Genomic DNA, 24,691 nt, shown 5'->3' on the forward strand with positions numbered 1-24,691 from the left:
TGGTGTAATGTCTGGAGGTTATATCAGTACTGGAGCGTTATAAGAGGGGCTGATATCAGTCACATATGGTGTAATGTCTGGAGGTTATATCAGTACTGGAGCGTTATAAGAGGCTGATATCAGTCACATATGGTGAAATGTCTGGAGGTTATATCAGTACTGGAGCGTTATAAGAGGCTGATATCAGTCACATATGGTGAAATGTCTGGAGGTTATATCAGTACTGGAGCGTTAAAGAGGCTGATATCAGTCACATATGGTGTAATGTCTGGAGATTATATCACTACTGGAGCGTTATAAGAGGGGCTGATATCAGTCACATATGGTGTAATGTCTGGAGGTTATATCAGTACTGGAGCGTTATAAGAGGGGCTGATATCAGTCCCATATGGTGTAATGTCTGGAGGTTATATCAGTACTGGAGCGTTATAAGAGGCTGATATCAGTCACATATGGTGTAATGTCTGGAGGTTATATCAGTGCTGGAGCGTTATAAGAGAAGCTGATATCAGTCACATATGATGTAATGTCTGGAGGTTATATCAGTACTGGAGCGTTATAAGAGGGGCTGATATCAGTCACATATGATGTAATGTCTGGAGGTTATATCAGTGCTGGAGCGTTATAAGAGGGGCTGATATCAGTCACATATGATGTAATGTCTGGAGGTTATATCAGTACTGGAGCGTTATAAGAGGGGCAGATATCAGTAACATATGGTGTAATGTCTGGAGGTTATATCAGTACTGGAGAGTTATAAGAGGGGCTGATATCAGTCACATATGATGTAATGTCTGGAGGTTATATCAGTACTGGAGCGTTATAAGAGGAGCTGATATCAGTCACATATGATGTAATGTCTGGAGGTTATATCAGTACTGGTGCGTTATAAGAGGCTGATATCAGTCACATATGGTGTAATGTCTGGAGGTTATATCAGTACTGGAGCGTTATAAGAGAGGCTGATATCAGTCACATATGGTGTAATGTCTGGAGGTTATATCAGTACTGGAGCGTTATAAGAGGCTGATATCAGTCACATATGATGTAATGTCTGGGGGTTATATCAGTACTGGAGCGTTATAAGAGGAGCTGATATCAGTCACATATGATGTAATGTCTGGAGGTTATATCAGTACTGGAGCGTTATAAGAGGCTGATATCAGTCATATATGATGTAATGTCTGGAGGTTATATTAGTACTGGAGCGTTATAAAAGGGGCTGATATCAGTCACATATGGTGTAATGTCTGGAGCTTATATCAGTACTGGAGCGTTATAAGAGGGGCTGATATCAGTCACATATGGTGTAATGTCTGGAGGTTATATCAGTACTGGAGCGTTATAAGAGGCTGATATCAGTCACATATGATGTAATTTCTGGAGGTTATATCAGTACTGGAGCGTTATAAGAGGCTGTTATCAGTCATATATGATGTAATGTCTGGAGGTTATATTAGTACTGGAGCGTTATAAGAGGCTGATATCAGTCACATATGGTGTAATGTCTGGAGGTTATATTAGTACTGGAGCGTTATAAGAGGCTGATATCAGTCACATATGGTGTAATGTCTGGAGGTTATATCAGTACTGGAGCGTTATAAGAGGGGCTGATATCAGTCACATATGGTGTAATGTCTGGAGGTTATATCAGTACTGGAGCGTTATAAGAGGCTGATATCAGTCACATATGGTGAAATGTCTGGAGGTTATATCAGTACTGGAGCGTTATAAGAGGCTGATATCAGTCACATATGGTGAAATGTCTGGAGGTTATATCAGTACTGGAGCGTTATAAGAGGCTGATATCAGTCACATATGGTGTAATGTCTGGAGATTATATCACTACTGGAGCGTTATAAGAGGGGCTGATATCAGTCACATATGGTGTAATGTCTGGAGGTTATTTCAGTACTGGAGCGTTATAAGAGGGGCTGATATCAGTCCCATATGGTGTAATGTCTGGAGGTTATATCAGTACTGGAGCGTTATAAGAGGCTGATATCAGTCACATATGGTGTAATGTCTGGAGGTTATATCAGTGCTGGAGCGTTATAAGAGAAGCTGATATCAGTCACATATGATGTAATGTCTGGAGGTTATATCAGTACTGGAGCGTTATAAGAGGGGCTGATATCAGTCACATATGATGTAATGTCTGGAGGTTATATCAGTGCTGGAGCGTTATAAGAGGGGCTGATATCAGTCACATATGATGTAATGTCTGGAGGTTATATCAGTACTGGAGCGTTATAAGAGGAGCTGATATCAGTCACATATGATGTAATGTCTGGAGGTTATATCAGTACTGGTGCGTTATAAGAGGGGTTGATATCAGTCACATATGGTGTAATGTCTGGAGGTTATATCAGTACTGGAGCGTTATAAGAGGCTGATATCAGTCACATATGATGTAATGTCTGGGGGTTATATCAGTACTGGAGCGTTATAAGAGGAGCTGATATCAGTCACATATCGTGTAATGTCTGGAGGTTATATCAGTACTGGAGCGTTATAAGAGGGGCTGATATCAGTCACATATGGTGTAATGTCTGGAAGTTATATCAGTACTGGAGCGTTATAAGAGGGGCTGATATCAGTAACATATGGTGTAATGTCTGGAGGTTATATCAGTACTGGAGAGTTATAAGAGGGGCTGATATCAGTCACATATGATGTAATGTCTGGAGGTTATATCAGTACTGGAGCGTTATAAGAGGCTGATATCAGTCACATATGATGTAATGTCTGGAGGTTATATCAGTACTGGAGCGTTATAAGAGGGGCTGATATCAGTCACATATGATGTAATGTCTGGAGGTTATATCAGTGCTGGAGCGTTATAAGAGGGGCTGATATCAGTCACATATGATGTAATGTCTGGAGGTTATATCAGTACTGGAGCGTTATAAGAGGAGCTGATATCAGTCACATATGATGTAATGTCTGGAGGTTATATCAGTACTGGTGCGTTATAAGAGGGGTTGATATCAGTCACATATGGTGTAATGTCTGGAGGTTATATCAGTACTGGAGCGTTATAAGAGGCTGATATCAGTCACATATGGTGTAATGTCTGGAGGTTATATCAGTACTGGAGCGTTATAAGAGGAGCTGATATCAGTCACATATCGTGTAATGTCTGGAGGTTATATCAGTACTGGAGCGTTATAAGAGGGGCTGATATCAGTCACATATGGTGTAATGTCTGGAAGTTATATCAGTACTGGAGCGTTATAAGAGGGGCTGATATCAGTAACATATGGTGTAATGTCTGGAGGTTATATCAGTACTGGAGAGTTATAAGAGGCTGATATCAGTCACACATGATGTAATGTCTGGAGGTTATATCAGTACTGGAGCGTTATAAGAGGAGCTGATATCAGTCACATATGATGTAATGTCTGGAGGTTATATCAGTACTGGTGCGTTATAAGAGGCTGATATCAGTCACATATGGTGTAATGTCTGGAGGTTATATCAGTACTGGAGCATTATAAGAGGAGCTGATATCAGTCACATATGATGTAATGTCTGGAGGTTATATCAGTACTGGAGCGTTATAGGAGGCTGATATCAGTCACATATGGTGTAATATCTGGAGGTTATATCAGTACTGGAGCGTTATAAGAGGAGCTGATATCAGTCACATATGATGTAATGTCTGGAGGTTATATCAGTACTGGAGCGTTATAAGAGGAGCTGATATCAGTCACATATGATGTAATGTCTGGAGGTTATATCAGTACTGGAGCATTATAAGAGGAGCTGATATCAGTCACATATGATGTAATGTCTGGAGGTTATATCAGTACTGGAGCGTTATAGGAGGCTGATATCAGTCACATATGGTGTAATATCTGGAGGTTATATCAGTGCTGGAGCGTTATAAGAGGAGCTGATATCAGTCACATATGGTGTAATGTCTGGAGGTTATATCAGTACTGGAGCGTTATAAGAGGGGTTGATATCAGTCACATATGATGTAATGTCTGGAGGTTATATCAGTACTGGAGCGTTATAAGAGGGGCTGATATCAGTCACATATGATATAATGTCTGGAGGTTATATCAGTACTGGAGCGTTATAAGAGGCTGATATCAGTCACATATGGTGTAATATCTGGAGGTTATATCAGTACTGGTGCGTTATAAGAGGGGCTGATATCAGTCACATATGGTGTAATATCTGGAGGTTATATCAGTACTGGAGCGTTATAAGAGGCTGATATCAGTCACATATGATGTAATGTCTGGGGTTATATCAGTACTGGAGCGTTATAAGAGGGGCTGATATCAGTCACATATGGTGTAATATCTGGAGGTTATATCAGTACTGGAGCGTTATAAGATGGGTTGATATCAGTCACATATGATGTAATGTCTGGAGGCTATATAAGTACTGGAGAGTTATAAGAGGGGCTGATATCAGTCACATATGATGTAATGTCTGGAGGTTATATCAGTAGTGGAGCGTTATAAGAGGGGCTGATATCAGTCACATATAGTGTAATATCTGGAGGTTATATCAGTACTGGAGCGTTATAAGAGGAGCGGATATCAGTCACATATGATGTAATGTCTGGAGGTTATATCAGTACTGGATCGTTATAAGAGGGGCTGATATCAGTCACATATGGTGTAATGTCTGGAGGTTATATCAGTACTGGAGCGTTATAAGAGGCTGATATCAGTCACATATGATGTAATGTCTGGAGGTTATATCAGTACTGGAGCGTTATAAGAGGGGCTGATATCAGTCACATATGGTGTAATATCTGGAGGTTATATCAGTACTGGAGCGTTAAAAGAGGGGTTGATATCAGTCACATATGATGTAATGTCTGGAGGTTATATCAGTACTGGAGCGTTATAAGAGGGGCTGATATCAGTCACATATGGTGTAATATCTGGAGCTTATATCAGTACTGGAGCGTTATAAGAGGGGCTGATATCAGTCACATATGATGTAATGTCTGGAGGTTATATCAGTAATGGAGCGTTATAAGAGGGGCTGATATCAGTCACATATGGTGTAATGTCTGGAGGTTATATCAGTACTGGAGCGTTATAAGAGGGGCTGATATCAGTCACATATGATGTAATGTCTGGAGGTTATATCAGTGCTGGAGCGTTATAAGAGGGGCTGATACCAGTCACATATGGTGTAATGTCTGGAGGTTATATCAGTGCTGGAGCGTTATAAGAGGGGCTGATATCAGTCACATATGGTGTAATGTCTGGAGGTTATATCAGTGCTGGAGCGTTATAAGAGGGGCTGATATCAGTCACATATGGTGTAATGTCTGGAGGTAATATCAGTACTGGAGCGTTATAAGAGGCTGATATCAGTCACATATGGTGTAATGTCTGGAGGTTATATCAGTACTGGAGGGTTATAAGAGGGGCTGATATCAGTCACATATGGTGTAATATCTGGAGGTTATATCAGTACTGGAGCGTTATAAGAGGAGCTGATATCAGTCACATATGTTGTAATGTCTGGAGGTTATATCAGTACTGGAGCGTTATAAGAGGAGCTGATATCAGTCACATATGATGTAATGTCTGGAGGTTATATCAGTACTGGAGCGTTATAAGAGGGGCTGATATCAGTCACATATGATGTAATGTCTGGAGGTTATATCAGTACTGGAGCGTTATAAGAGGCTGATATCAGTCACATATGGTGTAATATCTGGAGGTTATATCAGTGCTGGAGCGTTATAAGAGGGGCTGATATCAGTCACATATGGTGTAATGTCTGGAGGTTATATCAGTACTGGAGCGTTATAAGAGGCTGATATCAGTCACATATGGTGTAATGTCTGGAGGTTATATCAGTACTGGAGCATTATAAGAGGGGCTGATATCAGTCACATATGATGTAATGTCTGGAGGTTATATCAGTACTGGAGCGTTATAAGAGGGGCTGATATCAGTCACATATGATGTAATATCTGGAGGTTATATCAGTACTGGAGCGTTATAAGAGGCTGATATCAGTCACATATGGTGTAATGTCTGGAGGTTATATCAGTACTGGAGCGTTATAGGAGAGGCTGATATCAGTCACATATGGTGTAATGTCTGGAGGTTATATCAGTACTGGAGCGTTATAAGAGGCTGATATCAGTCACATATGGTGAAATGTCTGGAGGTTATATCAGTACTGGAGCGTTATAAGAGGCTGATATCAGTCACATATGGTGAAATGTCTGGAGGTTATATCAGTACTGGAGCGTTAAAGAGGCTGATATCAGTCACATATGGTGTAATGTCTGGAGATTATATCACTACTGGAGCGTTATAAGAGGGGCTGATATCAGTCACATATGGTGTAATGTCTGGAGGTTATATCAGTACTGGAGCGTTATAAGAGGGGCTGATATCAGTCCCATATGGTGTAATGTCTGGAGGTTATATCAGTACTGGAGCGTTATAAGAGGCTGATATCAGTCACATATGGTGTAATGTCTGGAGGTTATATCAGTGCTGGAGCGTTATAAGAGAAGCTGATATCAGTCACATATGATGTAATGTCTGGAGGTTATATCAGTACTGGAGCGTTATAAGAGGGGCTGATATCAGTCACATATGATGTAATGTCTGGAGGTTATATCAGTGCTGGAGCGTTATAAGAGGGGCTGATATCAGTCACATATGATGTAATGTCTGGAGGTTATATCAGTACTGGAGCGTTATAAGAGGGGCAGATATCAGTAACATATGGTGTAATGTCTGGAGGTTATATCAGTACTGGAGAGTTATAAGAGGGGCTGATATCAGTCACATATGATGTAATGTCTGGAGGTTATATCAGTACTGGAGCGTTATAAGAGGAGCTGATATCAGTCACATATGATGTAATGTCTGGAGGTTATATCAGTACTGGTGCGTTATAAGAGGCTGATATCAGTCACATATGGTGTAATGTCTGGAGGTTATATCAGTACTAGAGCGTTATAAGAGAGGCTGATATCAGTCACATATGGTGTAATGTCTGGAGGTTATATCAGTACTGGAGCGTTATAAGAGGCTGATATCAGTCACATATGATGTAATGTCTGGGGGTTATATCAGTACTGGAGCGTTATAAGAGGAGCTGATATCAGTCACATATGATGTAATGTCTGGAGGTTATATCAGTACTGGAGCGTTATAAGAGGCTGATATCAGTCATATATGATGTAATGTCTGGAGGTTATATTAGTACTGGAGCGTTATAAAAGGGGCTGATATCAGTCACATATGGTGTAATGTCTGGAGCTTATATCAGTACTGGAGCGTTATAAGAGGGGCTGATATCAGTCACATATGGTGTAATGTCTGGAGGTTATATCAGTACTGGAGCGTTATAAGAGGCTGATATCAGTCACATATGATGTAATTTCTGGAGGTTATATCAGTACTGGAGCGTTATAAGAGGCTGTTATCAGTCATATATGATGTAATGTCTGGAGGTTATATTAGTACTGGAGCGTTATAAGAGGCTGATATCAGTCACATATGGTGTAATGTCTGGAGGTTATATTAGTACTGGAGCGTTATAAGAGGCTGATATCAGTCACATATGGTGTAATGTCTGGGGGTTATATCAGTACTGGAGCGTTATAAGAGGGGCTGATATCAGTCACATATGGTGTAATGTCTGGAGGTTATATCAGTACTGGAGCGTTATAAGAGGCTGATATCAGTCACATATGGTGAAATGTCTGGAGGTTATATCAGTACTGGAGCGTTATAAGAGGCTGATATCAGTCACATATGGTGAAATGTCTGGAGGTTATATCAGTACTGGAGCGTTATAAGAGGCTGATATCAGTCACATATGGTGTAATGTCTGGAGATTATATCACTACTGGAGCGTTATAAGAGGGGCTGATATCAGTCACATATGGTGTAATGTCTGGAGGTTATTTCAGTACTGGAGCGTTATAAGAGGGGCTGATATCAGTCCCATATGGTGTAATGTCTGGAGGTTATATCAGTACTGGAGCGTTATAAGAGGCTGATATCAGTCACATATGGTGTAATGTCTGGAGATTATATCACTACTGGAGCGTTATAAGAGGGGCTGATATCAGTCACATATGGTGTAATGTCTGGAGGTTATTTCAGTACTGGAGCGTTATAAGAGGGGCTGATATCAGTCCCATATGGTGTAATGTCTGGAGGTTATATTAGTACTGGAGCGTTATAAAAGGGGCTGATATCAGTCACATATGATGTAATGTCTGGAGGTTATATCAGTACTGGAGCGTTATAAGAGGAGCTGATATCAGTCACATATGATGTAATGTCTGGAGGTTATATCAGTACTGGTGCGTTATAAGAGGGGTTGATATCAGTCACATATGGTGTAATGTCTGGAGGTTATATCAGTACTGGAGCGTTATAAGAGGCTGATATCAGTCACATATGATGTAATGTCTGGGGGTTATATCAGTACTGGAGCGTTATAAGAGGAGCTGATATCAGTCACATATCGTGTAATGTCTGGAGGTTATATCAGTACTGGAGCGTTATAAGAGGGGCTGATATCAGTCACATATGGTGTAATGTCTGGAAGTTATATCAGTACTGGAGCGTTATAAGAGGGGCTGATATCAGTAACATATGGTGTAATGTCTGGAGGTTATATCAGTACTGGAGAGTTATAAGAGGCTGATATCAGTCACATATGATGTAATGTCTGGAGGTTATATCAGTACTGGAGCGTTATAAGAGGGGCTGATATCAGTCACATATGATGTAATGTCTGGAGGTTATATCAGTGCTGGAGCGTTATAAGAGGGGCTGATATCAGTCACATATGATGTAATGTCTGGAGGTTATATCAGTACTGGAGCGTTATAAGAGGAGCTGATATCAGTCACATATGATGTAATGTCTGGAGGTTATATCAGTACTGGTGCGTTATAAGAGGGGTTGATATCAGTCACATATGGTGTAATGTCTGGAGGTTATATCAGTACTGGAGCGTTATAAGAGGCTGATATCAGTCACATATGGTGTAATGTCTGGAGGTTATATCAGTACTGGAGCGTTATAAGAGGAGCTGATATCAGTCACATATCGTGTAATGTCTGGAGGTTATATCAGTACTGGAGCGTTATAAGAGGGGCTGATATCAGTCACATATGGTGTAATGTCTGGAAGTTATATCAGTACTGGAGCGTTATAAGAGGGGCTGATATCAGTAACATATGGTGTAATGTCTGGAGGTTATATCAGTACTGAAGAGTTATAAGAGGCTGATATCAGTCACATATGATGTAATGTCTGGAGGTTATATCAGTACTGGAGCGTTATAAGAGGAGCTGATATCAGTCACATATGATGTAATGTCTGGAGGTTATATCAGTACTGGTGCGTTATAAGAGGCTGATATCAGTCACATATGGTGTAATGTCTGGAGGTTATATCAGTACTGGAGCGTTATAAGAGAGGCTGATATCAGTCACATATGGTGTAATGTCTGGAGGTTATATCAGTACTGGAGCGTTATAAGAGGCTGATATCAGTCACATATGATGTAATGTCTGGGGGTTATATCAGTACTGGAGCGTTATAAGAGGAGCTGATATCAGTCACATATCGTGTAATGTCTGGAGGTTATATCAGTACTGGAGCGTTATAAGAGGGGCTGATATCAGTCACATATGGTTATAATGTCTGGAGGTTATATCAGTACTGGAGCGTTATAAGAGGCTGATAACAGTCACATATGATGTAATGTCTGGAGGTTATATCAGTACTGGAGCGTTATAAGAGGAGCTGATATCAGTCACATATGATGTAATGTCTGGAGGTTATATCAGTACTGGAGTGTTATAAGAGGCTGATATCAGTCACATATGGTGTAATATCTGGAGGTTATATCAGTACTGGAGCGTTATAAGAGGAGCTGATATCAGTCACATATGATGTAATGTCTGGAGGTTATATCAGTACTGGAGCGTTATAAGAGGAGCTGATATCAGTCACATATGATGTAATGTCTGGAGGTTATATCAGTACTGGAGCATTATAAGAGGAGCTGATATCAGTCACATATGATGTAATGTCTGGAGGTTATATCAGTACTGGAGCGTTATAAGAGGCTGATATCAGTCACATATGGTGTAATATCTGGAGGTTATATCAGTGCTGGAGCGTTATAAGAGGAGCTGATATCAGTCACATATGGTGTAATGTCTGGAGGTTATATCAGTACTGGAGCGTTATAAGAGGGGTTGATATCAGTCACATATGATGTAATGTCTGGAGGTTATATCAGTACTGGAGCGTTATAAGAGGGGCTGATATCAGTCACATATGATATAATGTCTGGAGGTTATATCAGTACTGGAGCGTTATAAGAGGATGATATCAGTCACATATGGTGTAATATCTGGAGGTTATATCAGTACTGGTGCGTTATAAGAGGGGCTGATATCAGTCACATATGGTGTAATATCTGGAGGTTATATCAGTACTGGAGCGTTATAAGAGGCTGATATCAGTCACATATGATGTAATGTCTGGGGTTATATCAGTACTGGAGGGTTATAAGAGGGGCTGATATCAGTCACATATGGTGTAATATCTGGAGGTTATATCAGTACTGGAGCGTTATAAGAGGAGCTGATATCAGTCACATATGTTGTAATGTCTGGAGGTTATATCAGTACTGGAGCGTTATAAGAGGAGCTGATATCAGTCACATATGATGTAATGTCTGGAGGTTATATCAGTACTGGAGCGTTATAAGAGGGGCTGATATCAGTCACATATGATGTAATGTCTGGAGGTTATATCAGTACTGGAGCGTTATAAGAGGCTGATATCAGTCACATATGGTGTAATATCTGGAGGTTATATCAGTGCTGGAGCGTTATAAGAGGGGCTGATATCAGTCACATATGGTGTAATGTCTGGAGGTTATATCAGTACTGGAGCGTTATAAGAGGCTGATATCAGTCACATATGGTGTAATGTCTGGAGGTTATATCAGTACTGGAGCATTATAAGAGGGGCTGATATCAGTCACATATGATGTAATGTCTGGAGGTTATATCAGTACTGGAGCGTTATAAGAGGGGCTGATATCAGTCACATATGATGTAATATCTGGAGGTTATATCAGTACTGGAGCGTTATAAGAGGCTGATATCAGTCACATATGGTGTAATGTCTGGAGGTTATATCAGTACTGGAGCGTTATAGGAGAGGCTGATATCAGTCACATATGGTGTAATGTCTGGAGGTTATATCAGTACTGGAGCGTTATAAGAGACTGATATCAGTCACATATGGTGAAATGTCTGGAGGTTATATCAGTACTGGAGCGTTATAAGAGGCTGATATCAGTCACATATGGTGAAATGTCTGGAGGTTATATCAGTACTGGAGCGTTAAAGAGGCTGATATCAGTCACATATGGTGTAATGTCTGGAGATTATATCACTACTGGAGCGTTATAAGAGGGGCTGATATCAGTCACATATGGTGTAATGTCTGGAGGTTATATCAGTACTGGAGCGTTATAAGAGGGGCTGATATCAGTCCCATATGGTGTAATGTCTGGAGGTTATATCAGTACTGGAGCGTTATAAGAGGCTGACATCAGTCACATATGGTGTAATGTCTGGAGGTTATATCAGTGCTGGAGCGTTATAAGAGAAGCTGATATCAGTCACATATGATGTAATGTCTGGAGGTTATATCAGTACTGGAGCGTTATAAGAGGGGCTGATATCAGTCACATATGATGTAATGTCTGGAGGTTATATCAGTGCTGGAGCGTTATAAGAGGGGCTGATATCAGTCACATATGATGTAATGTCTGGAGGTTATATCAGTACTGGAGCGTTATAAGAGGGGCAGATATCAGTAACATATGGTGTAATGTCTGGAGGTTATATCAGTACTGGAGAGTTATAAGAGGGGCTGATATCAGTCACATATGATGTAATGTCTGGAGGTTATATCAGTACTGGAGCGTTATAAGAGGAGCTGATATCAGTCACATATGATGTAATGTCTGGAGGTTATATCAGTACTGGTGCGTTATAAGAGGCTGATATCAGTCACATATGGTGTAATGTCTGGAGGTTATATCAGTACTAGAGCGTTATAAGAGAGGCTGATATCAGTCACATATGGTGTAATGTCTGGAGGTTATATCAGTACTGGAGCGTTATAAGAGGCTGATATCAGTCACATATGATGTAATGTCTGGGGGTTATATCAGTACTGGAGCGTTATAAGAGGAGCTGATATCAGTCACATATGATGTAATGTCTGGAGGTTATATCAGTACTGGAGCGTTATAAGAGGCTGATATCAGTCATATATGATGTAATGTCTGGAGGTTATATTAGTACTGGAGCGTTATAAAAGGGGCTGATATCAGTCACATATGGTGTAATGTCTGGAGCTTATATCAGTACTGGAGCGTTATAAGAGGGGCTGATATCAGTCACATATGGTGTAATGTCTGGAGGTTATATCAGTACTGGAGCGTTATAAGAGGCTGATATCAGTCACATATGATGTAATTTCTGGAGGTTATATCAGTACTGGAGCGTTATAAGAGGCTGTTATCAGTCATATATGATGTAATGTCTGGAGGTTATATTAGTACTGGAGCGTTATAAGAGGCTGATATCAGTCACATATGGTGTAATGTCTGGAGGTTATATTAGTACTGGAGCGTTATAAGAGGCTGATATCAGTCACATATGGTGTAATGTCTGGGGGTTATATCAGTACTGGAGCGTTATAAGAGGGGCTGATATCAGTCACATATGGTGTAATGTCTGGAGGTTATATCAGTACTGGAGCGTTATAAGAGGCTGATATCAGTCACATATGGTGAAATGTCTGGAGGTTATATCAGTACTGGAGCGTTATAAGAGGCTGATATCAGTCACATATGGTGAAATGTCTGGAGGTTATATCAGTACTGGAGCGTTATAAGAGGCTGATATCAGTCACATATGGTGTAATGTCTGGAGATTATATCACTACTGGAGCGTTATAAGAGGGGCTGATATCAGTCACATATGGTGTAATGTCTGGAGGTTATTTCAGTACTGGAACGTTATAAGAGGGGCTGATATCAGTCCCATATGGTGTAATGTCTGGAGGTTATATCAGTACTGGAGCGTTATAAGAGGCTGATATCAGTCACATATGGTGTAATGTCTGGAGATTATATCACTACTGGAGCGTTATAAGAGGGGCTGATATCAGTCACATATGGTGTAATGTCTGGAGGTTATTTCAGTACTGGAGCGTTATAAGAGGGGCTGATATCAGTCCCATATGGTGTAATGTCTGGAGGTTATATTAGTACTGGAGCGTTATAAAAGGGGCTGATATCAGTCACATATGATGTAATGTCTGGAGGTTATATCAGTACTGGAGCGTTATAAGAGGAGCTGATATCAGTCACATATGATGTAATGTCTGGAGGTTATATCAGTACTGGTGCGTTATAAGAGGGGTTGATATCAGTCACATATGGTGTAATGTCTGGAGGTTATATCAGTACTGGAGCGTTATAAGAGGCTGATATCAGTCACATATGATGTAATGTCTGGGGGTTATATCAGTACTGGAGCGTTATAAGAGGAGCTGATATCAGTCACATATCGTGTAATGTCTGGAGGTTATATCAGTACTGGAGCGTTATAAGAGGGGCTGATATCAGTCACATATGGTGTAATGTCTGGAAGTTATATCAGTACTGGAGCGTTATAAGAGGGGCTGATATCAGTAACATATGGTGTAATGTCTGGAGGTTATATCAGTACTGGAGAGTTATAAGAGGCTGATATCAGTCACATATGATGTAATGTCTGGAGGTTATATCAGTACTGGAGCGTTATAAGAGGGGCTGATATCAGTCACATATGATGTAATGTCTGGAGGTTATATCAGTGCTGGAGCGTTATAAGAGGGGCTGATATCAGTCACATATGATGTAATGTCTGGAGGTTATATCAGTACTGGAGCGTTATAAGAGGAGCTGATATCAGTCACATATGATGTAATGTCTGGAGGTTATATCAGTACTGGTGCGTTATAAGAGGGGTTGATATCAGTCACATATGGTGTAATGTCTGGAGGTTATATCAGTACTGGAGCGTTATAAGAGGCTGATATCAGTCACATATGGTGTAATGTCTGGAGGTTATATCAGTACTGGAGCGTTATAAGAGGAGCTGATATCAGTCACATATCGTGTAATGTCTGGAGGTTATATCAGTACTGGAGCGTTATAAGAGGGGCTGATATCAGTCACATATGGTGTAATGTCTGGAAGTTATATCAGTACTGGAGCGTTATAAGAGGGGCTGATATCAGTAACATATGGTGTAATGTCTGGAGGTTATATCAGTACTGAAGAGTTATAAGAGGCTGATATCAGTCACATATGATGTAATGTCTGGAGGTTATATCAGTACTGGAGCGTTATAAGAGGAGCTGATATCAGTCACATATGATGTAATGTCTGGAGGTTATATCAGTACTGGTGCGTTATAAGAGGCTGATATCAGTCACATATGGTGTAATGTCTGGAGGTTATATCAGTACTGGAGCGTTATAAGAGAGGCTGATATCAGTCACATATGGTGTAATGTCTGGAGGTTATATCAGTACTGGAGCGTTATAAGAGGCTGATATCAGTCACATATGATGTAATGTCTGGGGGTTATATCAGTACTGGAGCGTTATAAGAGGAGCTGATATCAGTCACATATCGTGTAATGTCTGGAGGTTATATCAGTACTGGAGCGTTATAAGAGGGGCTGATATCAGTCACATATGGTTATAATGTCTGGAGGTTATATCAGTACTGGAGCGTTATAAGAGGCTGATAACAGTCACATATGATGTAATGTCTGGAGGTTATATCAGTACTGGAGCGTTATAAGAGGAGCTGATATCAGTCACATATGATGTAATGTCTGGAGGTTATATCAGTACTGGAGTGTTATAAGAGGCTGATATCAGTCACATATGGTGTAATATCTGGAGGTTATATCAGTACTGGAGCGTTATAAGAGGAGCTGATATCAGTCACATATGATGTAATGTCTGGAGGTTATATCAGTACTGGAGCGTTATAAGAGGAGCTGATATCAGTCACATATGATGTAATGTCTGGAGGTTATATCAGTACTGGAGCATTATAAGAGGAGCTGATATCAGTCACATATGATGTAATGTCTGGAGGTTATATCAGTACTGGAGCGTTATAAGAGGCTGATATCAGTCACATATGGTGTAATATCTGGAGGTTATATCAGTGCTGGAGCGTTATAAGAGGAGCTGATATCAGTCACATATGGTGTAATGTCTGGAGGTTATATCAGTACTGGAGCGTTATAAGAGGGGTTGATATCAGTCACATATGATGTAATGTCTGGAGGTTATATCAGTACTGGAGCGTTATAAGAGGGGCTGATATCAGTCACATATGATGTAATGTCTGGAGGTTATATCAGTACTGGAGCGTTATAAGAGGGGCTGATATCAGTCACATATGATATAATGTCTGGAGGTTATATCAGTACTGGAGCGTTATAAGAGGATGATATCAGTCACATATGGTGTAATATCTGGAGGTTATATCAGTACTGGTGCGTTATAAGAGGGGCTGATATCAGTCACATATGGTGTAATATCTGGAGGTTATATCAGTACTGGAGCGTTATAAGAGGCTGATATCAGTCACATATGATGTAATGTCTGGGGTTATATCAGTACTGGAGCGTTATAAGAGGGGCTGATATCAGTCACATATGGTGTAATATCTGGAGGTTATATCAGTACTGGAGCGTTATAAGATGGGTTGATATCAGTCACATATGATGTAATGTCTGGAGGCTATATAAGTACTGGAGAGTTATAAGAGGGGCTGATATCAGTCACATATGATGTAATGTCTGGAGGTTATATCAGTAGTGGAGCGTTATAAGAGGGGCTGATATCAGTCACATATAGTGTAATATCTGGAGGTTATATCAGTACTGGAGCGTTATAAGAGGAGCGGATATCAGTCACATATGATGTAATGTCTGGAGGTTATATCAGTACTGGATCGTTATAAGAGGGGCTGATATCAGTCACATATGGTGTAATGTCTGGAGGTTATATCAGTACTGGAGCGTTATAAGAGGCTGATATCAGTCACATATGATGTAATGTCTGGAGGTTATATCAGTACTGGAGCGTTATAAGAGGGGCTGATATCAGTCACATATGGTGTAATATCTGGAGGTTATATCAGTACTGGAGCGTTAAAAGAGGGGTTGATATCAGTCACATATGATGTAATGTCTGGAGGTTATATCAGTACTGGATCGTTATAAGAGGGGCTGATATCAGTCACATATGGTGTAATATCTGGAGCTTATATCAGTACTGGAGCGTTATAAGAGGGGCTGATATCAGTCACATATGATGTAATGTCTGGAGGTTATATCAGTAATGGAGCGTTATAAGAGGGGCTGATATCAGTCACATATGGTGTAATGTCTGGAGGTTATATCAGTACTGGAGCGTTATAAGAGGGGCTGATATCAGTCACATATGATGTAATGTCTGGAGGTTATATCAGTGCTGGAGCGTTATAAGAGGGGCTGATACCAGTCACATATGGTGTAATGTCTGGAGGTTATATCAGTGCTGGAGCGTTATAAGAGGGGCTGATATCAGTCACATATGGTGTAATGTCTGGAGGTTATATCAGTGCTGGAGCGTTATAAGAGGGGCTGATATCAGTCACATATGGTGTAATGTCTGGAGGTAATATCAGTACTGGAGCGTTATAAGAGGCTGATATCAGTCACATATGGTGTAATGTCTGGAGGTTATATCAGTACTGGAGGGTTATAAGAGGGGCTGATATCAGTCACATATGGTGTAATATCTGGAGGTTATATCAGTGCTGGAGCGTTATAAGAGGAGCTGATATCAGTCACATATGTTGTAATGTCTGGAGGTTATATCAGTACTGGAGCGTTATAAGAGGAGCTGATATCAGTCACATATGATGTAATGTCTGGAGGTTATATCAGTACTGGAGCGTTATAAGAGGGGCTGATATCAGTCACATATGATGTAATGTCTGGAGGTTATATCAGTACTGGAGCGTTATAAGAGGCTGATATCAGTCACATATGGTGTAATATCTGGAGGTTATATCAGTACTGGAGCGTTATAAGAGGGGCTGATATCAGTCACATATGGTGTAATGTCTGGAGGTTATATCAGTACTGGAGCGTTATAAGAGGCTGATATCAGTCACATATGGTGTAATGTCTGGAGGTTATATCAGTACTGGAGCGTTATAAGAGGGGCTGATATCAGTCACATATGATGTAATGTCTGGAGGTTATATCAGTACTGGAGCGTTATAAGAGGGGCTGATATCAGTCACATATGATGTAATATCTGGAGGTTATATAAGTACTGGAGCGTTATAAGAGGCTGATATCAGTCACATATGGTGTAATGTCTGGAGGTTATATCAGTACTGGAGCGTTATAGGAGAGGCTGATATCAGTCACATATGGTGTAATGTCTGGAGGTTATATCAGTACCGGAGCGTTATAAGAGGCTGATATCAGTCACATATGGTGTAATGTCTGGAGGTTAAATCAGTGCTGGAGCGTTATAAGAGGCTGATATCAGTCACTTATGGTGTAATGTCTGGAGGTTATATCAGTACTGGAGCGTTATAAGAGGGGCTGATATCAGTCACATATGGTGTAATGTCTGGAGGTTATATCAGTACTGGAGCGTTATAAGAGGGGCTGATATCAGTCACATATGGTGTAATGTCTGGAGGTTATATCAGTACTGGAGCGTTATAAGAGGCTGATATCAGTCACATATGGTGTAATGTCTGGAGGTTATATCAGTGCTGGAGCATTATAAGAGGGGCTGATATCAGTCACATATGATGTAATGTCTGGAGGTTATATCAGTACTGGAGCGTTATAAGAGGATGATATCAGTCACATATGGTGTAATGTCTGGAGGTTATATCAGTACTGGAGCGTTATAAGAGGCTGATATCAGTCACATATGATGTAATGTCTGGAGGTTATATCAGTACTGGAGCGTTATAAGAGGGGCTGATATCAGTCACATATGGTGTAATGTCTGGAGGTTATATCAGTACTGGAGCGGTATAAGAGGCTGATATCAGTCACATATGGTGTAATGTCTGGAGGTTATATCAGTACTGGAGCGTTATAAGAGGCTGATATCAGTCACATATGATGTAATGTCTGGAGGTTATATCAGTACTGGAGCGTTATAAGAGGGGCTGATATCAGTCACATATGGTGTAATGTCTGGAGGTTATATCAGTACTGGAGCGGTATAAGAGGCTGATATCAGTCACATATGGTGTAATGTCTGGAGGTTATATCAGTACTGGAGCGTTATAAGAGCCTGATATCAGTCACATATGATGTAATGTCTGGAGATTATATCAGTACTGGAGCGTTATAAGAGGGGCTGATATCAGTCACATATGGTGTAATGTCTGGGGGTTATATCAGTACTGGAGCGTTATAAGAGGCTGATATCAGTCAGATATGGTGTAATGTCTGGAGGTTATATCAGTGCTGGAGCGTTATACAGGTTGATGTCCCCGGTAGATAGATTTTGGCTCGGTCGGTGGGGTGCTGGGTTCAGTGAGGAGTCACCTCGTGCAGGTGGAGCAGACGGCTCCTTTGTGTGAGGCTTTTAGTGCGGCGTTGCCGGCCGCGGACATCCTGCCATTAGTGAAGGGCACATTTACATACCAGCCGGGTGCCGCAGATCCAGGGATGAAGCGACCATTCTCCTCCAGAGTAAACATGAAATAATATTTGTCATTCATTTGATGGAGCAGAGATGGCGGCTCGCAGGTACTCACCTCCGCCCGAGCGGCACAGAGGACAGGCTGACGTGAGACGGAAAGTCCAGCAGGTCCATGACGGGGTAGGCATGCAGGGGCACCAGCAGCGTCTCCTCACCCTGGGGGCACGAACATGAGGAGGGAGACGGTCACCATGATGTGCCTGTCACCGGCTACAGGGCAGACTGTGGGGGCCCCATCTATAGCGCACAGGGCAGACTGTGGGGGCCCCATTTATAGGTCACAGGGCAGACTGTGGGGGGCCTCATCTATAGGGTACAGGGCAGACTGTGGGAGCCCCACCTATAGGGCACAGGGCAGACTGTGGGGCCCCCATCTATAGGGCACAGGGCAGACTGTGGGGGGCCTCATCTATAGGGCACAGGGCAGACTGTGGGGGCCCCATCTATAGGGCACAGGGCAGACTGTGGGGGCCCCATCTATAGGGCACAGGGCAGACTGTTGCGGTCTCATCTATAGGGCACAGGACAGACTGTGGGGGCCCCATCTATAGGGCAGACTGTGGGGGCCCCATTTATAGGGCACAGGGCAGACTGTGGGGGCCCCATTTATAGGTCACAGGGCAGACTGTGGGGGCCCCCATCTATAGGGCAGAGGGCAGACTGCGGGGGCCCCATCTATAGGGCAGACTGTGGGGGCCCCATTTATAGGGCACAGGGCAGACTGTGGGGGCCCCCATCTATAGGGCACAGGGCAGACTGAGGGGGCTCCATCTATAGGGCACAGAGCAGACTGTGGGGCCCCATCTATAGGGCACAGGGCAGACTGTGGGGGGCCCCATTTATAGGGCACAGGGCAGACTATGGGGGGCCCATCTATAGGGCACAGGGCAGACTGTGGGGGGCCCATCTATAGGGCACAGGGCAGACTGTGGGGGCCCCATCTATAGGGCACAGGGCAGACTATGGGGGGCCCATCTATAGGGCACAGGGCAGACTGTGGGGGCCCCATCTATAGGGCACAGGGCAGACTGTGGGGGCCTCATCTATAGGGTACAGGGCAGACTGTGGGGGTCCCCATGTATAGGGCACAGGGCAGACTGTGAGGGGCCCATTTACAGGGTACAGGGCAGACTGTGGGGGCCTCATCTATCGTGTACAGGGTAGACTGTGGGGACTCCATCTATAGGGCACAGGGCAGACTATGGGGGGGCCCATGTATAGGGCACAGGGCAGACTGTGGGGGCCCCATCTATAGGGCACAGGGCAGACTGTGGGCGGCCCATCTATAGGGTACAGGGCAGCCTGTGGGGGCCCCATATATAGGGCACAGGGCAGATTGTGGGCAGCCCATCTATAGGGCACAGGGCAGACTGTGGGGGGGCCCCATGTATAGGGCACAGGACAGACAATGAGGGGCCAATCTACAGTGCACAGGTTAGACTGTGGGGGCCCCATCTATGGGGCACAGGGCAGACTGTGGGGGCCCCATCTATAGGGCACAGGGTAGACTGTGGGGGCCCCATCTATAGGGCACAGAGCAGACTGTGGGGGCCCCATCTAAAGGGCACAGGGCAGACTGTGGGGGCCCAATCTATAGGGCACAGAGCAGACTGTGGGGGCCTCATCTATAGGGCACAGGGCAGACTGTGGGGGCCCCATCTATAGGGCACAGGGCAGACTGTGGGGGGCCTCATCTATAGGGCACAGGGCAGACTGTGGGGGCATCTATAGGGTACAGGGCAGACTGTGGGGGCCCCGTCTATAGGGCACAGGGCAGACTGTGGGGGCCCCATCTATAGGGCACAGGGCAGACTGTGGGGGCCTCCATCTATAGGGCACAGGGCAGACTGTGGGGGCCCCATCTATAGGGCACAGGGCAGACTGTTGCAGTCTCATCTATAGGGCACAGGACAGACTGTGGGGGCCCCATCTATAGGGCAGACTGTGGGGGCCCCATTTATAGGGCACAGGGCAGACTGTGGGGGCCCCATTTATAGGTCACAGGGCAGACTGTGGGGGCCCCCATCTATAGGGTAGAGGGCAGACTGCGGGGGCCCCATCTATAGGGCAGACTGTGGGGGCCCCATTTATAGGGCACAGGGCAGACTGTGGGGGACCCCATCTATAGGGCACAGGGCAGACTGTGGGGGCCCCATCTATAGGGCACAGGGCAGACTGTGGGGGGCCTCATCTATAGGGCACAGGGCAGACTGTGGGGGCATCTATAGGGTACAGGGCAGACTGTGGGGCCCCCATCTATAGGGCACAGGGCAGACTGTGGGGGCCCCATCTATAGGGCACAGGGCAGACTGTGGGGGCCCCATCTATAGGGCACAGGGCAGACTGTGGGGGCCCCATCTATAGGGCACAGGGCAGACTGTGGGGGCCCCATCTATAGGGTACAGGGCAGACTGTGAGGGCCCCATCTATAGGGCACAGGGCAGACTGTGGGGGCCTCATCTATACGGCACAGGGCAGACTGTGGGGGCCCCATCTATAGGGCACAGGGCAGACTGTGGGGGCCCCATCTATGGGGCACAGGGCAGATTGTGGGGGCCCCATCTATAGGGCACAGGGCAGATTGTGGGGGCCCCATCTATAGGGCACAGGGCAGACTGTGGGGGCCCCATCTATAGGGCACAGGGCAGACTGTGGGGGGCCTCATCTATAGGGCACAGGGCAGACTGTGGGGGCATCTATAGGGTACAGGGCAAACTGTGGGGGCCCCATCTATAGGGCAGACTGTGGGGGCCCCATCTATAGGGCACAGGGCAGACTGTGGGGGCCTCCATCTATAGGGCACAGGGCAGACTGTGGGGGCCCCATCTATAGGGCACAGGGCAGACTGTTGAGGTCTCATCTATAGGGCACAGGGCAGACTGTGGGGGCCCCATCTATAGGGCAGACTGTGGGGGCCCCATTTATAGGGCACAGGGCAGACTGTAGGGGCCCCATTTATAGGGCACAGGGCAGACTGTGGGGGCCCCCATCTATAGGGCAGACTGCGGGGGCCCCCATCTCTAGGGCACAGGGCAGACTGCGGGGGCTCCATCTATAGGGCACAGAGCAGACTGGGGGGTATCTATAGGGTACAGGGCAGACTGTGGGGGCATCTATAGGGTACAGGGCAAACTGTGGGGGCCCCATCTATAGGGCACAGGGCAGACTGTGGGGGCCCCATCTATAGGGCACAGGACAGAGTGTGGGGGCCCCATCTATAGGGCACAGGACAGACTGTGGGGGCCCCATCTATAGGGCACAGGGCAGACTGTGGGGGGCCTCATCTATAGGGCACAGGGCAGACTGTGGGGGGCCTCATCTATAGGGCACAGGGCAGACTGTGGGGGCATCTATAGGGTACAGGGCAGACTGTGGGGGACCCATCTATAGGGCACAGGGCAGACTGTGGGGGGGCCCCATGTATAGGGCACAGGTCAGACTGTGGGCGGCCCATCTATAGGGCACAGGGCAGACTGTGGGGGGCCTCATGTATAGGGCACAGGGTAGACTGTGGGGGCCCAATCTATACGGCACAGGGCAGACTGTTGAGGTCTCATCTAGAGGCACAGGGCAGACTGTGTGGGCCCCATCTATAGGGAAGACTGTGGGGGCCCCATTTATAGGGCAAAGGGCAGACTGTGGGGGACCCCATCTATAGGGCACAGGGCAGACTGTGGGGGCCCCATCTAGAGGGCACAGGGCAGACTGTGGGGGGCCTCATCTATAGGGCACAGGGCAGACTGTGGGGGCATGTATAGGGTACAGGGCAGACTGTGGGGCCCCCATCTATAGGGCACAGGGCAGACTGTGGGGGCCCCATCTATAGGGCACAGGGCAGACTGTGGGGGCCCCATCTATAGGGCACAGGGCAGACTGTGGGGGCCTCATCTATAGGGCACAGGGCAGACTGTGGGGGCCCCATCTATAGGGCACAGGGCAGACTGTGGGGGCCCCATCTATAGGGCACAGGGCAGACTGTGGCGGGCCTCATTTATAGGGTACAGTGCAGACTGTGGGGGCATCTATAGGGTACAGGGCAGACTGTGAGGGCCCCATCTATAGGGCACAGGGCAGACTGTGGGGGCCTCATCTATACGGCACAGGGCAGACTGTGGGGGCCCCATCTATAGGGCACAGGGCAGACTGTGGGGGCCCCATCTATGGGGCACAGGGCAGATTGTGGGGGCCCCATCTATAGGGCACAGGACAGACTGTGGGGGCCCCATCTATAGGGCACAGGACAGACTGTGGGGGCCCCATCTATAGGGCACAGGGCAGACTGTGGGGGGCCTCATCTATAGGGCACAGGGCAGACTGTGGGGGGCCTCATCTATAGGGCACAGGGCAGACTGTGGGGGCATCTATAGGGTACAGGGCAGACTGTGGGGGCCCCATCTATAGGGCACAGGGCAGACTGTGGGGGGGCCCCATGTATAGGGCACAGGTCAGACTGTGGGCGGCAAATCTATAGGGCACAGGGCAGACTGTGGGGGGCCTCATGTATAGGGCACAGGGCAGACTGTGGGGGCCCCATCTATAGGGCACAGGGCAGACTGTGGGGGCCCCATCTATAGGGCACAGGGCAGACTGTGGGGGCCTCATCTATAGGGCACAGGGCAGACTGTGGGGGCCCCATCTAAAGGGCACAGGGCAAACTGTGGGGGCCCCATCTATAGGGCACAGGGCAGACTGTGGCGGGCCTCATTTATAGGGTACAGGGCAGACTGTGGGGGCATCTATAGGGTACAGGGCAGACTGTGGGGGCCTCATCTATACGGCACAGGGCAGACTGTGGGGGCCCCATTTATAGGGCACAGGGCAGACTGTGGGGGCCCCATCTATGGGGCACAGGGCAGATTGTGGGGGCCCCATCTACAGGGCACAGGGCAGATTGTGGGGGCCCCATCTATAGGGCACAGGGCAGACTGTGGGGGCCCCATCTATAGGGCACAGGGCAGACTGTGGGGGGCCTCATCTATAGGGCACAGGGCAGACTGTGGGGGCATCTATAGGGTACAGGGCAAACTGTGGGGGCCCCATCTATAGGGCAGACTGTGGGGGCCCCATCTATAGGGCACAGGGCAGACTGTGGGGGCCTCCATCTATAGGGCACAGGGCAGACTGTGGGGGCCCCATCTATAGGGCACAGGGCAGACTGTTGAGGTCTCATCTATAGGGCACAGGGCAGACTGTGGGGGCCCCATCTATAGGGCAGACTGTGGGGGCCCCATTTATAGGGCACAGGGCAGACTGTAGGGGCCCCATTTATAGGGCACAGGGCAGACTGTGGGGGCCCCCATCTACAGGGCAGACTGCGGGGGCCCCCATCTCTAGGGCACAGGGCAGACTGCGAGGGCTCCATCTATAGGGCACAGAGCAGACTGGGGGGGTATCTATAGGGTACAGGGCAGACTGTGGGGGCATCTATAGGGTACAGGGCAAACTGTGGGGGCCCCATCTATAGGGCACAGGACAGACTGTGGGGGCCCCATCTATAGGGCACAGGGCAGACTGTGGGGGGCCTCATCTATAGGGCACAGGGCAGACTGTGGGGGGCCTCATCTATAGGGCACAGGGCAGACTGTGGGGGGCCTCATCTATAGGGCACAGGGCAGACTGTGGGGGCCCCATCTATAGGGCACAGGGCAGACTGTGGGGGGGGCCCATGTATAGGGCACAGGTCAGACTGTGGGCGGCCCATCTATAGGGCACAGGGCAGACTGTGGGGGGGCCTCATGTATAGGGCAAATGGCAGACTGTGGGCGGCCCATCTATAGGGCACAGGGTAGACTGTGGGGGCCCTATCTATAGGGCAC

At 45.7% G+C, this 24,691-nt stretch overlaps 1 protein-coding gene across 1 annotated transcript in view; it reads right to left on the reverse strand.

The window, feature by feature from the left end:
- CFAP221 (cilia and flagella associated protein 221) overlaps positions 1 to 24,691 on the reverse strand; it is a 214,888-nt gene that overhangs the window by 113,584 nt on the left and 76,613 nt on the right. The window contains exon 6 of the mRNA XM_073647564.1: positions 18,931 to 19,031. Coding sequence (XP_073503665.1) covers positions 18,931 to 19,031 — 101 coding nt within the window. The remainder of the gene's footprint in view (positions 1 to 18,930; positions 19,032 to 24,691) is intronic.

Source organism: Phyllobates terribilis, unplaced genomic scaffold, assembly GCF_046119375.1.
Source record: "Phyllobates terribilis strain yellow unplaced genomic scaffold, ASM4611937v1 Scaffold_9__5_contigs__length_417890890, whole genome shotgun sequence".
Taxonomy (NCBI): Eukaryota; Metazoa; Chordata; class Amphibia; order Anura; family Dendrobatidae; genus Phyllobates; species Phyllobates terribilis.